The 16,304-nt window shown below is 40.2% G+C and overlaps 1 protein-coding gene across 21 annotated transcripts in view; it reads right to left on the bottom strand.

Moving 5' to 3' along the window:
• magi1b (membrane associated guanylate kinase, WW and PDZ domain containing 1b) overlaps window positions 1-16,304 on the bottom strand; it is a 137,564-nt gene that overhangs the window by 11,676 nt on the left and 109,584 nt on the right. For 11 of the 21 annotated variants that reach the window (XM_085273327.1, XM_085273334.1, XM_085273336.1 and 8 more), the window contains 17 exons: window positions 16,146-16,190; window positions 15,780-15,824; window positions 15,529-15,573; window positions 15,033-15,077; window positions 14,171-14,215; window positions 13,274-13,318; window positions 12,726-12,770; window positions 12,360-12,404; window positions 12,109-12,153; window positions 11,644-11,688; window positions 11,189-11,233; window positions 10,907-10,951; window positions 10,387-10,431; window positions 8,199-8,445; window positions 4,457-4,548; window positions 3,513-3,705; window positions 1,589-1,966 (listed from right to left, as the gene is read on the bottom strand). In XM_085273327.1, the coding sequence (XP_085129453.1) occupies window positions 1,589-1,966; window positions 3,513-3,705; window positions 4,457-4,548; window positions 8,199-8,445; window positions 10,387-10,431; window positions 10,907-10,951; window positions 11,189-11,233; window positions 11,644-11,688; window positions 12,109-12,153; window positions 12,360-12,404; window positions 12,726-12,770; window positions 13,274-13,318; window positions 14,171-14,215; window positions 15,033-15,077; window positions 15,529-15,573; window positions 15,780-15,824; window positions 16,146-16,190 (1,495 nt within the window). The remainder of the gene's footprint in view (window positions 1-1,588; window positions 1,967-3,512; window positions 3,706-4,456; window positions 4,549-8,198; window positions 8,446-10,386; window positions 10,432-10,906; window positions 10,952-11,188; window positions 11,234-11,643; window positions 11,689-12,108; window positions 12,154-12,359; window positions 12,405-12,725; window positions 12,771-13,273; window positions 13,319-14,170; window positions 14,216-15,032; window positions 15,078-15,528; window positions 15,574-15,779; window positions 15,825-16,145; window positions 16,191-16,304) is intronic. The other 10 variants (XM_085273329.1, XM_085273328.1, XM_085273338.1 and 7 more) reach the window with 10 other exon arrangements.

Below are 16,304 nucleotides of genomic sequence, written 5' to 3'. Positions count from 1 at the left end.
ATGTTGGGGGATTGTGTTTGGTGAGAGGAGGAAAACGGGAGGGAAAAGTGGGGAAGGAGCAGAAGAAGAGGACCAAGAAGGGTTAAGGTTAATTGACCCGCAGCCAACAGTCAGCCAAGCAAAAGTCACTGAGAAGAAGAAGAGGATAATATGCAAGCACTGGAAAAGAAGGGTCAATTTAAATGTGCACTGCAAAGAAATAGGAGGATTTGTCTTACTATTTTCTCTAAATAGTTTTTCCAAACGATTCTCAACATCTAAAAAACTCTTGTTAAGTTAGAGCTCTGTTTCATCTACATCCCAAACACCTGCAACTGCAGAAAGTTAGACTCTGCAAACATACATCAGAGCTGACATCTCACCAGCTACCCTGAAGTCTCTCTGTTTGTTTCACTCTGCAGGCCGACATCAGTCACTACAGACTGACGCCCCCAATCACTCATTACTCTCGCCACCCTCTCCCCTCCTTACTTTTCATTATTATTCTTCCATCCTTCCCGCTGCATTCACACTTTTAATACACAACAAACTCATCTGATCCCAACCCGTTTCTGTCCCCCTGAATAAACCTGACCATCTAGGACTGTGAAATATCAAGAGCAGCGGAGAGATGAATCTTCCTTTACACGTTAACTGAAATGAAAGCTCATCTACTAGCCTATGCTTTCTGCTTTGGCCTGTGAAAAGGAGCTTCACTTTACAAAAAGAAGAAAAAAAAAAAGCCAATCTGTAAAGCTAAGCGTTCACAGACCTTTCCAGTGCTGTACACCCACACAGGGAGAGAAGAGCATGGTGCAATGTCCTTCTAGTGTAGGTAGGAAGCCATAGCAGCGAGCAAAAAACGTACCGGTACATGGAATACGAGTAGAAAAGATGCAGTGCTACGAGTTTGTAAAAGCAACGCTGAATCTGATTTACTTGCGTTGCTGTGCAATATCAAACAGAAAAAAACGACACCATTCACCAGCTAAGCAATGAAAAAGAACCTCACAAAAAAGAAGAGAAAAGAAGATAAAGTTTGAGTAAGCGAATATCTCTAATCACATGCTGGAAAATAAATAGAACCCATTCACGTTGATCATTTCCCCTATTTATCTTTCTTGCAGTGCTCATTCTCATTAAACTGCTATTAGGATTTTAGTGCCAACCTGCTCCGCACAAGCCATTTAAGTTCAGCTGAATAATACAAGTGGCTTTATGTAAGACCTACTTCACTTGTGATCAATTATGAAAGCCTTATGTGAGTGTGAGCAGCAGCTGCAGGCAAAGAAAGGGTTTCAGTGTCTTGGTTTGACAGGCTCAGATGAAAATGAGAAAGAAGAACCACTTCTTTGAAGAGTGTTGATATTGATCTGGTGGGACTGTAAATAGCCAGACTGTGCACTGGCTGTCAGGCTATTTAGCGTTCAGTGGTTTTTATAGAGGATTCAAAGGATTCCCGTAGTGCAGACGATAAAAGGCCCCGGTGATGAGGCAAAAGCCAAAGTGTGATTCGGGTTTTTGCTGAGTAGAAGTGATTTTTGAAATAACAGCATGAGCCGCCATCAACGGTGCGCTGGTGGTGGTGTTTGCGGGTGCTCGTGCTTACCGAAGGTGGTGCCAGCTTCGGGCCTCGACACCGACGAGACGATGACGAAACCGAATCCTTCGTTCTCGCCGCGGCGGATCTCTACGTCGTAGGGCTGCAAACCGGATGAGACGACAGCGGGGGTGGCGATGGGCGGCTGAGAGGAGGTGGTGGCGGCCGCAGCGGCGACCACGGCGCTGCCGCCGCCCCCGCCACCCACTCCGCCTCCTCCACCGCTGCCGATGCCAGAGGTGGAGCCGCTGCCGGAGCTTACTGTGTTGAGGGAGTTCTGGCTGCCCTGTGGGGTGCGCTTCCCAATATCTTCTGTGAGACTGGGCGCCTGGGTGCTGCTGTGGTGCGAAGACGCCGGCGATGGAGGCATGTCTCCCTCTGCTTTAACTAAAAATGGCAGGAGGAGGAGGATATGGTGAGAAAGATACATAGATGAGGTGCAAAGTGCAAACAGGAGGGTAAGAAAAACACAGATATAGAAGATTAACAGTAAAAGATCACAAGGGAGGTGAAACCAAAGATGAGACATTCAGGAGACAATCATGTACAAAACAGAGTGAGAACCTAATGTAATGAAAGCAAAGCTGTGCAAAAACATATGACAACATCCCTAAACGTTACGTGAGCAGTACAATATTAAAGGAGGCAAATAACAGATATTTAGCTCCTCTAGCACACCTAGTTTATCTTATGATTAAAAAAAAAGGACAGCTTTGGAAGAAGGCCTCTTCACCAATCTCTGCTCTCATCTGTTTCCAAGAAAAGATGAACCGAGGACGTGTTCTGCCTGCTCTATCTGGACATTTCATTCCACATTTCATTTCCTGTACAGCTGCTCAAGGAAGGCGCCTCATATTCTCGACGCTCCGAGGCAGACAGGGAGCAGCAATGCACTAATGTCTGGCTGCTGTCACTGGGCCGAAGGTTGGCCACCCTCTCCATCATATTTATGGGCCTTTTTTTTTTTTTTTAAAGGAGCAGAGCTGTGTTGACCGGAGTGAAGTCAGCGGTGGGGCGTGGGTGTTAGCTCGTGGTAGCGGCTGACCACTTCCACACCCACACTAAATTCTAAAAAGGTGAAAGGTTGACCTTAGATATATATTAAGAAGGCCTCTGGGCTCCTGATGGAAGTATGACTGACATAAATGTGGCTGTTGGTAAAGCAGGGAGTGCATTTCTAAAACTGAACAATGTTTTACTGTAAGCAAAGCTGCAAAAACCGAATATAAATGAAGCCATCTCAGACTGCTCTCAAAACTGATTCAATACACATTAAAATTCACTGACATGTTATCAGTGAATACACTATATGTAAACAAACTGATCAGTTAGAGATATTTATACTTTTTGCAATTTATAAAACAAAACAAAAAATTACAGTTCTGCTAATTCTGAATCCTGCATAAAGGAATCTAAATAGAGAAACAAATGATGGTGATTTTTGGACTATTGGTCAACAAAGCTACTAGCTTAACTTGAAACTACTTGAAATTGGATCCTGACTGTTTATAAGAGGATGAAATTAACTGACTTAATAAAACATGTTCTGATTGGTTGCACTGTGGACAGATATACCCGTTTGTCTTTTGCAGTACACTTTAAAAGTTCTGCAGTATTATTTGTCACTGTTATTTGAAGTAAAATCAGTAGAATTCAATAATAAATGGACTGCCACATTCTTACGGTACTATTTTCTATCCATCTGTGTATTTTCACAGAACCACATATTGGTGGATGATGTATCAGAATCAGTTTTCCTTTCAGTATCTTACACACTTTGCTATGTGGACTGGAGTAAATGACCTACTCTACGTCCTGAGCCACAACAACCTGAGTGTATTCTTGGACTTCAGTAAAAACCCTCTCTTGGACCTCTTAGGAGGTCTTTAAAAAGCTTAAACTACTCCTCCATCTCGAGCTGCTTGCTTCTCACCAGCGTAAGTGCTTTTGCGCCGCACTGTGAGGTTGACATGGCCCTGCTTGGCAGCCTGCTGCATCAGCTGGACCACCAGTTGGTGCGACTTTCCCACCACCGCCGTTCCATCCACGCATATCAGCTCATCACCGGATCGCAGGCGTCCATCTTCATCTGCAGCCCCGTACTTGACTATGTGGCCAATGTAGATCTGAAACGCAGCAGACGAATGAGGTTGCCGTGCATTCGAAACCACGCGTCGACAAAGACTGCGCAGCTATACGTTACGCCGCACCTTTGCAAAATAAATGCATGGAAAGCGATCAAGCGGTATTCTAAAAAGAAAAAGTACGACATTAAAGTGCATGACATATAAAAATGTGTCGATTTTCTCAGCGGCCATAAACTTGGCATGCTGCACAGCTACAATTTAAACTTCAGCATTAAATCTTTACTATTCTCTCAAGCCTGTAACAGCAGTAACCCAAGCCAAGCTCTAAAGTAAATCATTATTTTTTTTCCCCCTTCAAGAAAAGCAGGGGGGAGACGCAGTGCAGGCTAGTGTAAACAAGAACAAACAACTTTGACTCTTTAAAGGAAAAGAAAAAAAGAAATGGTGTGTGTGCAGGGTTTTTTTTTCTTCCCTGACTGGTTAAGGCTACATTGGTCAGATCAGAGAGAAGCAATCACAGATATGAAATTGCTGAATTCCAATACACAAGCATGGACACGCACACAAGGGGAAGATAAGAACTGTTGTGTTGAGACTGTTGAAAGAAAATCCTATAGCTGCTGCTCCCACTAGTGCTGGGAATATAGCATCCTTTTCATCATTCAAGCTACATAATCTTGTCAGTTTATCCATTTCTTCGGAGATGTACGGTGAAAAGTGAGGAAATTGAAACGCAAACTGGAGAGATTTCAGCCGTGAGATTGAAAAAGATTGAGGGAGAGAGACTCACAGGCTCTCCTGGCTCGTTGCCTCCGAGGATCCTGAAGCCGAACCCCGTGTCCTTTCTCCACAGGAAAATGTCCTGCTCCTGGAAGTCTGGAACTGTGAAATCAACAAGCTGCCATAAACACTTATGCACAAGCACAGTTGGCCTTGTGGGATCTCTATTCCTGCACCGTGATGCCTTCAGACATTTCATTTAATACCCTCAGGTACACAATAAGCCAACCACAGTGTGAGCATAATGAATACACCTGCTCTTCTGAGACAATCAGATATGTTTGTTTATGTCAGCATGTAAATACTGTCATCATTTGTGTTCAAAGCTTTGTCACTGTGGTAGCACACTGCACAAAGACAGTAAAAAAAAACAAAAAAAAAAAAACGAGCCATCAAAAGATAAAAAAGATCTATTTTGGGCCAAGAGTATAATTTTAGAGCGAAAACAAACTGAAAAGACAGGCTGAGAAAAAAAGATATCGTGTCCATCGTTCCCATAATTAGAAACGATCAGATTATAATTCCCTTCTGATCGTTTCAGAGTATAGTTTCACTTTCTTGCAGCTTTTTGAGACAACCTTAGAGATGCTCAAATGATTTGCATGCGTGTGGCCTTATCCCATTGTACATAGGAGCTTCTTTGCTTTAAATACGCGGCTTTGAATCCCCATATGAGTACGTGTGCATGCATTTCCATGGGCGCAGATGTGTTATGTGTGCAGACAAACATCTCTCAGGGAGATTTCCTTTTTTGCTCCAGCTGAAGCTGCTGCTGCCAAGGCCGCTAAAACCACTAAGAGAGGGTGGGATGGCAGAAAGCATAAGCAGTCTGCTTCCAATCTGCTCCTTCAGTCAACACTTAAAATCCCCACGGAGCGCAGCTATCTCTTCCAATCTATCACAGGGTTACTGTGGAGGAACCAGAGGAGGAAAGAGTCAAAGGCTAACTGTCGCAATCTGCACCCGCACTCAGGAAGGTCAACTGCACACGCTGCTCCTGCCCATTAATAGACCCATAAGTGATCCCCACAGTGAGGCAACTGGGCATGAACGGATCAATATTTTCCCAAGATAGACGGCCCTATTCAAAGCTGTGAGTGATGATGTTACAAAAAAGGAGATAATTTTTATTTTTTTTTTTAAACCCCAAAATAATCGTAATGAAGCCCAACAAAAGCACGAGCAAGCTTCCTCCGCTTTTACAGCAGGCTAATGCTGTGCGAGATTTTGGGACGTTTTCTTCCTGCAAATGGAAATCACTCCCTGCACGGTAAGTTTAAAGACCTTGATCTCGGCAGAGTTTTTCATTATAGTGAATGCTGCATGGAAAAATGTCTCTGCCCTATCCAAGGCCTGAGAACTATGGAGTGAGTTTTATGGAGAGAGCTCAATGAAGCGTGAGGAAGTGGAGGTTTTACACCTGCTGTTCATCCCGTGCTGTTCAAGGTATTTCGCCTTGTGACTCTATACCTCAGAGTGCTCAGCTTTCTCTTATATTTCTCTTTACATCCCCTTCAAATGTTTTGATCAACTCTCCTATTATTATTCTTTGTTTTTGCTTTTCTAACATTTTACCAGATCAAACTGGCTGGGCAATTTAGAAATCCCCTATTGGGATGTCATCATATGAGGGCGGGTATGTAGACAACATCCCTCCCACCCTTGGTTGTGGATTCTTTCACTCCATTTCTATTATTGTTATTCATTTATTTATTACAAAATCAAATACTATTGACTCAACTAATCATGGCAGCTTTCCAACAGGTGTCTGAACCACTGCCTACGCTCAGCCCTTCATTTTTCATTCTTCTTCATCTAAATAATGAAAATCCTCAACAAGTGCGCCTGGAAAACTGATTAGATCTTTAAAAAATAAATAAATGAAAGAATAAAAACCCTTTGCAGATGTCTCTCTCTTTTTTTTTAACTTGACAATGAATATGATGGTTATTCTTTTTAATTAGTGCAATCCCCTTGCTTTGCCAAGGCAGGGGGTGGGGAGGTTTACAATCCGCCAACATCTACTCCACTCTTGTACTAATTATACACCATGTGCCTCTTAAGGGAAGTCTAAAATAAAAGTGTGTCAGTGGTGCTGTTGTCTGGCACTGGGTGAAAGCGGCAACTAGTAATTTTAAGAGGACACAATCAACAACACACTGGAGGCCTACATGTCTACAGCTAGTAACAAAGTAGCATGCTAGCTCTTTTGGGAAATACTATTACTATTCAGTTTCTTGTGGAGTCTCAGTTTCAAAGATTGACACCACTTTGATAGCTGAATGCTAAATGTGAAAGAAAAGCCAATTAGCTTAGCTTGGGGGAAAAAAACCAAGGAGATGCTTGCCATGGCTATGCCAGAAAAAAAATACATGTACCTGTAGACATAAAGCTAGATTCTAGTAATTTTACAAGACAGCCTATATACAAATAAATGTAAACTGCTTTCTTTATTAGCTAAGCTCCTCATCTACCATCACGGACATCTATCAGCAGTTTTCCTTCAAGGCAGTGACGGAGTACATATGAAAATATGTAGGTGAATTGATTTTACATTCTACAATGTCCTCCCAATGTAAGGTTTATGCCCTAAATTAACAGTACTGATAACTTCCAAAATCTTTATTTATATTTATTTATTTATTTTTCTGTAATGGTAAATCCACCAGCATGCACAAGCTCTTTTATCTAAACCAGCAGTGGGGAACTCCAGGCCTCAAGGACCGGTGTCCTGCAGGTTTTAGATCTCACCCTGGGTCAGCACACCTGAATCAAATGATTAGTTCATTACCAGGCCTCGGGAGAACTTCAAGACATGTTGAGGAGGTAATTTAGCCATTTAAATCAGCTGCGTTGGATCAAGGACAGGTCTAAAACCTGCAGGACACCGGCCCTCGAGGCGTGGAGTTTGACACCCCTGATTCTAAACCATATATTTAACCTCCTAGGACCTGGCGTCCACATATGTGGACATCGCATTTTGGGTTATTTAGACCAAAATACTCAATTTTGCTCTACAAGGGCCTGATATCCACATACGAGGACATTATACTGCTACTGTTCTATCGAAATTTTAAACGAATATCCTCATATGTGGATCTCATTTTTCTTAGAAACAAAAATTAGGTAAAAAAAATTAATCTGGTAATTCTTTGTTTTTACATTCATTGGGTCCCAATCAGCCCAAATATCAAAGAGAAGTTAAAAATGCATGCTGTGGAAGAGTTCGGGTCTTAGGAGGTTAATGCCAAATGTCAATATTTTACATTAAAGAAAGCTGAAAAAATAGCAAAGCTCAATTATGCTCATTAATTTGCACCCCTGAACAGAAAAGTTTTACTGGTTGATCAGAACATCAGACTTTAAAAAAAATGTATATATAATTTCTGACTTCTCTGTGAAGTCCAGTGTGCCAGCTCAAATTTGGGTATAAAAATATGAATTCAATTTGTCATTTGCCTAATAAATAATAACAACAAACAAATTTCTTTGACAGACTCCTACAATATTTATGTTTTATCACAGGCGGTATAATATAGTTGTTAATCACTATGTGTAGTGGAGCATTTGAGCGCAAGCCAGTCTTTAGTAAAACATAGATCAATAAATAAATATAAATATCTGACCCAGCTTACTTACAAGCACAAAACGTTCCCCAAAATGAGCAGTACCACCAAGACACCAAGGGTCTGCACCGAGCCAATACCCCATGCTGCCCTCATCCAACCGCCACCAGAAATGAATATACTTACGCCTACTTTCATACATGCTCCTGGACTGGGCCCAAATCTTAAAGGGGTCCGGTTTTCTCTGGATGGTCCCGTCTCCTGGGGAGTCCTGGATTGGGAGTCCCGGCAAAGGCTGCGAGGGAGGTGGGGGCGCGTTGCTCTCACTGAGAGCGGGTGCCAGGGAAGAGTGCACAGGCGAGTCTGTGTGCGCGCTCCGGTGGCTGGAAACACTATGCTGGGAGCTGTTCTGGCTGTCCTTTCTTGACAACTGCTGTTGGAGAAGCAGATCAATATCATTTGACTGTTTCAAATCTTCTGCACAGGAGCATGGAAGCTGAACTCAAAAATGACTGACAGGAGGAGACAAAAACATTAAAAAAAAAAAGAAGGTTATTGCATCGTCAACAGCGGAATAGAAAATATGAATCTGGGTTGTGGTTTGTGAGAGGAGGAACAGGGACAGCGGAGATGTGAATACAGAGCAATTCTGAATTAGAGTTCAAAAAGATTAAACATGGCTTCTCCTTGGGGTGAAAGGAAGCACATTCTAAGAGTATAATGTCAACCATTGTCGTATTGCTCCCTTATTTAACACAAAGAATAATCAAGCTGTTTTATGCAGAGAATTCTTTTAAAGCTAACAAAGAAGGAGAAAAAAAAAAAAGGGGACCTCAACGGTTTCTCATGATTAAGTCATTCAGCTATGGGAGAAAACTGTGGAACTTACAAGAGTACATTGCCTATTCCTTTTGTTTAACAGAGTGGAATGTATTAAGAAGGAGCTGCATTCCCTGCTGTATATGGAGGGATAGTCACAATGAATAAAGCACTCCAGGGTTTTAAAAAGAAGAGAGGACTTTACTGGTGAAGGTAGAAATGTAAAACTGCTTATAAATTGCCACTCGCCCCTCAATAACATGCGCACTTAAGCATCTGTTCGAGGATTCGAGCTGAGTAAACCTCACAATCCCGAGCTCAGGCACAGATACGCTGCGAGTATCGGTAAAGATCCTGTTTGTCATCCTTGTCACAGCATCTCTCCTTTGCAAGCATCACATCGTCACCATTGGTCTGCAAATTCTCCACTGCTGCGAAGAAGCCAGCGACGTGAAAGGGTTACGGGGCAGAGCTCGGGAAAGAAAGGCCGATATTTTAAGACGGTAAGCGAAAATGACAGCAGTTCAGTCTCTTCACGTCACGTGACTGCACATTACTTTGGACGCCGAGGACAAAAATATACCAGGAAAGGGTGGAGGCAAGTGGCTCGTCTGTTCTCAAATATCAAAGTGTTTGGCCTTCAAAGTGCAGTCATGTCTTCACACTCATTACTCGCTGAATCACTCTCCTACACCTCTGCAATTCATGTTTATATTCATCATCCTTGTTAGACATAAAATAAGCTTGATGCTTTAGGAAATATTAAGTCGGGGCTGTGGCTCCAGCTGGAATGCTTACTCTGCTGGTGCTGCAAATAAGGACTGATTCTCAAAAGAAAAAAAAAAAAAAAAAAACCCAGGCCAACCAATCTGTGTTTTTTTCTTGTTGTTTGATGCACGGAAAGTCCAAATCCTATCCCCCTCTTAAATGAAAACAAATCTCCTATACTTGATGAATCTATTAGATTTTGACCTTCTGCAGTCATTGCGTTGTTCCTCGGTGGCCTGCGAGTAGTTTAATACATGGGTTTGTGCTGCTCCAATAACTTATTAAAGAGACAGAAGATGGGACGCGAGAGGCATTGGTAGGTGGGGCAATGAAAGCAAATCCTCACTGCTTCCTAAGACTCAGCTCAGTCCTGCTTAACGTGACGCATCACTGGTTTAGCACACATACAACTTCTTAACATAACATGCATTTAAAAAGCATACCCATCACCTCGATTATCTGCTATAGAAATCTCATCATAATCATATACCCAGCATTAATATCATCACACATCCCAACAATTTTCTTCCCTAGCTAACTGAAATCAGATAGGGTGGTCTCTATAAGTAGAAGCCAGTGGAAAATCATCCTGCAAAACTATTCTATACTATTACTGTACTTTCACTCAGACACAGCTAATAGTGACTTGATGGTTTAGCACTGGCAACTTTTCCATCACCTCTGTTACGCTTTCAAGAACACCATCACCATTACCTAACTAGCACCACCATACATGACATCAATCTCCCACCAAAATTCTGTACTGTATCTAAATTATATCACATACCCTTCTAGAGTAATCGTTGTATGGAGGAGCCATCGCAAAATCATCCTGGAAAAAAAAATAATGATAAAAAAATGAAAATTGCAAAAAGCTCCTGAAATATGTGCAGAAAGTGGTTTAGGCATTGTCTCAACAAGGCATCAGATGAAAAGCAGCATTTTTGGTCGACAATCTGTTTATATTATACTCTACACCAATATAAGGGCAAATTCTGGCTTTTAAAACAGCACACTTATAACTTGAATGATGGTCCCTATCTTATCCTTAAGGACAAGGCATCTAAAACAAATTGAACATTATAGCTCTGTCCTGCTATGGCACCAATAGTTTTTCTGCAGCACCCAATCAGCCTCAGATATCCAAACCTGTTAAAAACATTATGATTTTTCACATTTATCAGTGGGAAGTTGTTCATCAGCTCTATTATCTGCTGTAAGAATTCAATTACTGTTATCAACCCATCACCGTTATCCAAACCGGTCATTCCCAAAACCTTCACCTTCTCTAAACAAAGATCACATACCCTGCTTCCATAAGCTCTGTACCGAGGATCCATCTCAAAATCATCCTGCAAAACAAAATTGGCAATCACAGATTGAGTCTACAAAGTGCTTTAATAATCAAAGTTCTAAACTTCGAGCATTTTAGCCTCATACACTAAATGCAATGTTAAACATTATGTAATGCTAAAATGATCATCGGCACCTTTTTCGTTGTGTCATTTATCAGCCTAGGATTATCAAACCAACACCAATATCACAACTTATTTCTAAAGCCTTCACCCCATCTGAACAATATCACATACCCTCCTACTGTTATCTGTGTATGAAGATTCCGCATCAAAATCATCCTGCAAAACAAAACAAAGTTTAGCTCCTTGACTCTTTATTGAAGCCTCTTGATCTTGTAATATGTGCAGAATTTGGTTTAGCATTTGAAGGGCATCATCAAACGCAATGTTAAACATTATGCTAAAGATTATGCTAAATATTATGTAAGGTGGGATGCTAAAATCTACATATGTCATTCAGTATTAGTGGTGCTGTCACAGATATACACTATATCTGTCCATATGTACTACTAAATTAAGAGCAATAACTATATTAAAATATTAAAATTAAAATATTCTGTTGAAACTTCATGCATTAAACCCATGATCTTTGGCACCTTGCCCATTCCCTCTATTGTTTTTATAAGCACCATCTACGCACACAAGGTTATTCGCGAAAAGTTTCAATGTATCTAAATGACATCACGTACCCTTATTCTGTTATCTCTGTATGGAGGAGCCATCGCAAAATTATCCTGAAAAATATATATTTTTAAATGGATACAAATGAATACAAAAGAAGCTCCTGAAATACATACAGAATGTGGTTTGGCAATAACTTGCTTAAATAAGCTATCTGGGTAGTAGCATTGGTTGCTTCCAAAAAAAAAAAAAAAAAAAAAAAAAAAAAAAAAAATCATCATTTTTGTGTACAATACAATCATGAACACTGACTGTTAAATTATGTGCTTGTAGTGAGATAAATGTTCCTCTCTGTTATTGAGCCTGAAGGATGCAATATCTCCCCAAAATTAAAAGATTAGCTGTGTCATGCCAAGCTGCCAACATCATCACACAACCAAAGAGTAAATACAGTAAAAACATTATGCATTAACACATTTATCATTGGGAGCTTAATCCTAAAATCTTCACGTCATGTAAACAGCATCACATACCCTCCGAGTGTTATCTCTATATCGAGGACCCGGCTCAAAATCATCCTGCAAAACAATATTGGCAAACACATTTTCAGTTACATACAGTCTGCAGAATCCCTCTATTAATAAAGGCATTACATCATGCAGCATTTACACTGCTCTCCCAGGCACCTTATCCATCACCTCTCTTATGAGCTAAGAATTATAGAACCACCACCAATGACGGCTCATTCCTAAAACCGTCACCCCATCTAAACAATAACACATACCCTCCTAGTGCTATCTGCGTATGAAGATGCCACCTCAAAATCATCCTGCAAAAGAAATTGGCAAACATGTCCAGTCTAATAATGCCTGAATGACACTTCTAAACTGCAACAAGGCCAGTGTAGCACCCGAGCTCCATGCTATGGCTCCATGCTCATGTAATATGTACATTTATGTAGCACAGCATTAACAGTCATAAGTAGTTTGTTGAGTCACACATAATATCGTTCTGTGTGAGACAATTTAAGCCTGAATGCATTAAAATATGATCACTTTGTATTAACATTATAAGAATACCATCTCTATCATCTGCCCAGCACCAGTATGATTACACCTCACTCTCAAAAACTTTAAATGGCATCACGTACCCTTCTTCTATAATCTCTGTCTGGAGGAGCCATTGCAAAATTATCCTGAAAAATAATAATAATATAAAAATTAATACAAAAAAAAGCTCCTGAAATACATGCACAATGTGGTTTGGCAATAACTTGCTGAAATAAGCAAGGCTGTCTTTTAAAGCACATTATCTGGGTTTGGCATTGGTTGCTTCACAAAAAAAAATAAAATAAAAAAAATAAAAAAATCATTTTTGTGTACAATACAATCATGAACACTGACTGTTAAATTGTGTTCTTGTAGTGAGATAAATGTTCCTCTCTGTTATTGAACCTGAAGGATGCAATATCTCCCCAAAATTCAAAGATTAGCTGTGTCATGCTAAGCTGGCATCAGGCCTGACTATGTTTTTTTGTCTTTATGGGCTACAGAATTAACAGCAATTTAGTTTTTGTGTCGCACACAGACAACATCACACAAGCAAACAGTAAATAAAGTAAAAACATTATGCATTAACACATTTATCCTTGGCAGCTTAGTCCTAAAATCTTCACGTTATGTAAACAGCATCACATACCCTCCTAATGTTCTCTCTATATCGAGGATCCGGCTCAAAATCATCCTGCGAAGCAAAATTAGCAAACACATGTTTAGACTATAGGACCCTTTTATATTATCAAGAGGAGGGTTCTATTTTAGTTTAGCAACTAGACTTTTTGCAATGTATTCATGATTGTGTAACATAGGCAGATTGTAGTTTGCTAACATCTTGCTAAAATAAGCAAGGTCTTCCATTAAAAAGCATCATCTCAATGATGGCATGCATTGCCACACCTGAGAAGCTAGCATTTGAACTCTAAATGGCTCCTTCCTTTTTAACATGATGGTATCGGCCTCCAACAGGAATGTTAAAGTTTAACTCTGTCACCAGCAGGAATGACTCATGTTCACTGTCTTTATGCACTGTAACGCAAGGAGTCATAATTTCTTTGAGGTGTGACACATAAATAGCCTCATACACTAAACGCAATGTTAACCTCCTAAGACCCGAAGTCTTTCATGACATGCATTTAAATGTTTTCTTTGCTATTTGGGTTTATTGGGACCTGATGAATGTAAAAACAAAGAATTACCAGATTTTTTTTTTACCTAATTTTTCTTTTTGAGAAAAATGAGATCCACATATGAGGACATTGGTTTTAAATTTCAATAGAACAGTGGCAGTATAATGTCCTCGTAAGTGCATATCAGGCCCTTGTAGAGAAAAATTAAGTATTTTGGTCTAGACATCCCAAAATGTGATGTCCACATATGTGGACACCGGGTCCTAGGAGATTAAACATTATGTAATGCTAAAATGATCATTGGCACCTTTTTCATTGTGTCTTTTGTCAGCTCAGGATTATGAAACCACCATCAATATCACAATAACTCATTGCTAAAACCTTCACCCCATGTGAAGAATATCACATACCCTCCTACTGTTATCTGTGTATGAAGATTCCACATCGAAATCATTCTGCAAAACAAAAATTGGCAAAGACATGGTCTGTTAGACACAGTCTACAGGGTCCTTCTAACAATATCAGAAAGAAAGATCTGCACTAAAACCAGCCCAGTTTAGCACTTGGCATTTTTGATATAGAGTCATGCTTGTGTCCTTTGTTATTTCAGCATTGTCTTGCTGAAATAATTTAAGACTTTCTTGAACCCGCCTTGAATATTATCTGTGAGAAGAATCCACATCAAAACCATCCTGCAAAAACAAATTGGCAGCCATGTTCTATCAGACAAAGTTCAAGCAGGCAAAGTTTAGCTCCTGGACTCTTTATTTAAGGCCTCTTGATCTTGTAATATGTGCAGAATTTGGTTTAGCATTTAATGGGCATAATCATGATGGTGGGATATGTTCCTCTAAAACCTAGATATGTTGTTCAGCATTGGTGGGGCTGTCACAGATATACACTTATACAGTGCAATACCATCATGAATGATAACTTGAACTGTATGCCGATCACAAGATGGAAGGTTTCCGTTTCATTTAGCCTGAAGGTACAGCACCCAAAGGGAGTCTTAGTGCGGTTCTGAAAAATGAGCAGCAGGCCTAAATTGGGTTCACTGTCCTTATGTACTACTAAATTAACAGCAATAACTAGAATGCAGGGCCTCACATAAACAGCATCTTGCAATAAAATATTCTATTGAAACCTCATGCATTAAACCCATGATCTTTGGCACCATGCCCATCCCCTCTATTATCTTTATAAGAAGACCACACCGTACGCACACATGGTCATTCCCGAAAAGTTTCAATTTGTCTAAATGACATCACGTACCCTTATTCTGTTATCTCTGTATGGAGGAGCCATCGCAAAATTATCCTGAAAAATAAGAATGTGCAGAATGTGGTTTGGCATCGTCTTGGTGAAATAAGCACGTCCCTCCTTTAAAAGGAATGATGTGGATCGCTCTAAAACCTATACATATTATATTGTAATCCAATGCTGTCACAGAAACAGCTTTTTAAAACGATTTGTTTTTAATGAGATTGATAGTTCCTCTCTTAATTAACCTTGAAAAACATTGGGTTAAGCAGAACTTCAAAGTTTACCATTGTCCTACTAAGCTAACAGCCAGCTTGACTTTGGTTAACTGCCTTTGTGTACTACAGAATTAACAGTCACATTTACTTTTCTGACAACCAGACAGTTAGTAAAACCAGTATGAACATGATTATCACTGACAGCTTATTCATTGCTTTCATCCGTTATAAGAACACCATAGCCATTGTCATTCACAATACTTCCACCACCTCTGATTAATATCACATACCCTCCGAGTGTTATCTCTGTATTGAGGACCCGGCTCAAAATCATCCTGCAAAACAATATTGGCAAACACATTTTCAGTTACATACAGTCTGCAGAATCCCTCTATTAATAAAGGCATTACATCATGCAGCATTTACACTGCTCTCCCAGGCACCTTATCCATCACCTCTCTTATGAGCTAAGAATTATAGAACCACCACCAATGACGGCTCATTCCTAAAACCGTCACCCCATCTAAACAATAACACATACCCTCCTAGTGCTATCTGCGTATGAAGATGCCACCTCAAAATCATCCTGCAAAAGAAATTGGCAAACATGTCCAGTCTAATAATGCCTGAATGACACTTCTAAACTGCAACAAGGCCAGTGTAGCACCCGAGCTCCATGCTATGGCTCCATGCTCATGTAATATGTACATTTATGTAGCACAGCATTAACAGTCATAAGTAGTTTGTTGAGTCACACATAATATCGTTCTGTGTGAGACAATTTAAGCCTGAATGCATTAAAATATGATCACTTTGTATTAACATTATAAGAATACCATCTCTATCATCTGCCCAGCACCAGTATGATTACACCTCACTCTCAAAAACTTTAAATGACATCACGTACCCTTCTTCTATAATCTCTGTTTGGAGGAGCCATTGCAAAATTATCCTGAAAAACAATTTTTTTAAACACATGAACACAAAAAAGCTCCAAAATACATGCACAATGTGGTTTGGCAATAACTTGCTGAAATAAGCAAGGCTGTCTTTTAAAGCACATTAT

Source organism: Mchenga conophoros, linkage group LG5, assembly GCF_057382185.1.
Source record: "Mchenga conophoros isolate Kocher_MC1m ecotype Shallow Benthic linkage group LG5, M_conophoros_male_GT1.1, whole genome shotgun sequence".
Lineage (NCBI taxonomy): Eukaryota > Metazoa > Chordata > Actinopteri > Cichliformes > Cichlidae > Mchenga > Mchenga conophoros.
The sequence above is the reverse complement of the archived record's forward strand: the minus strand, read 5'-3'. Positions and strand labels throughout refer to the sequence as shown.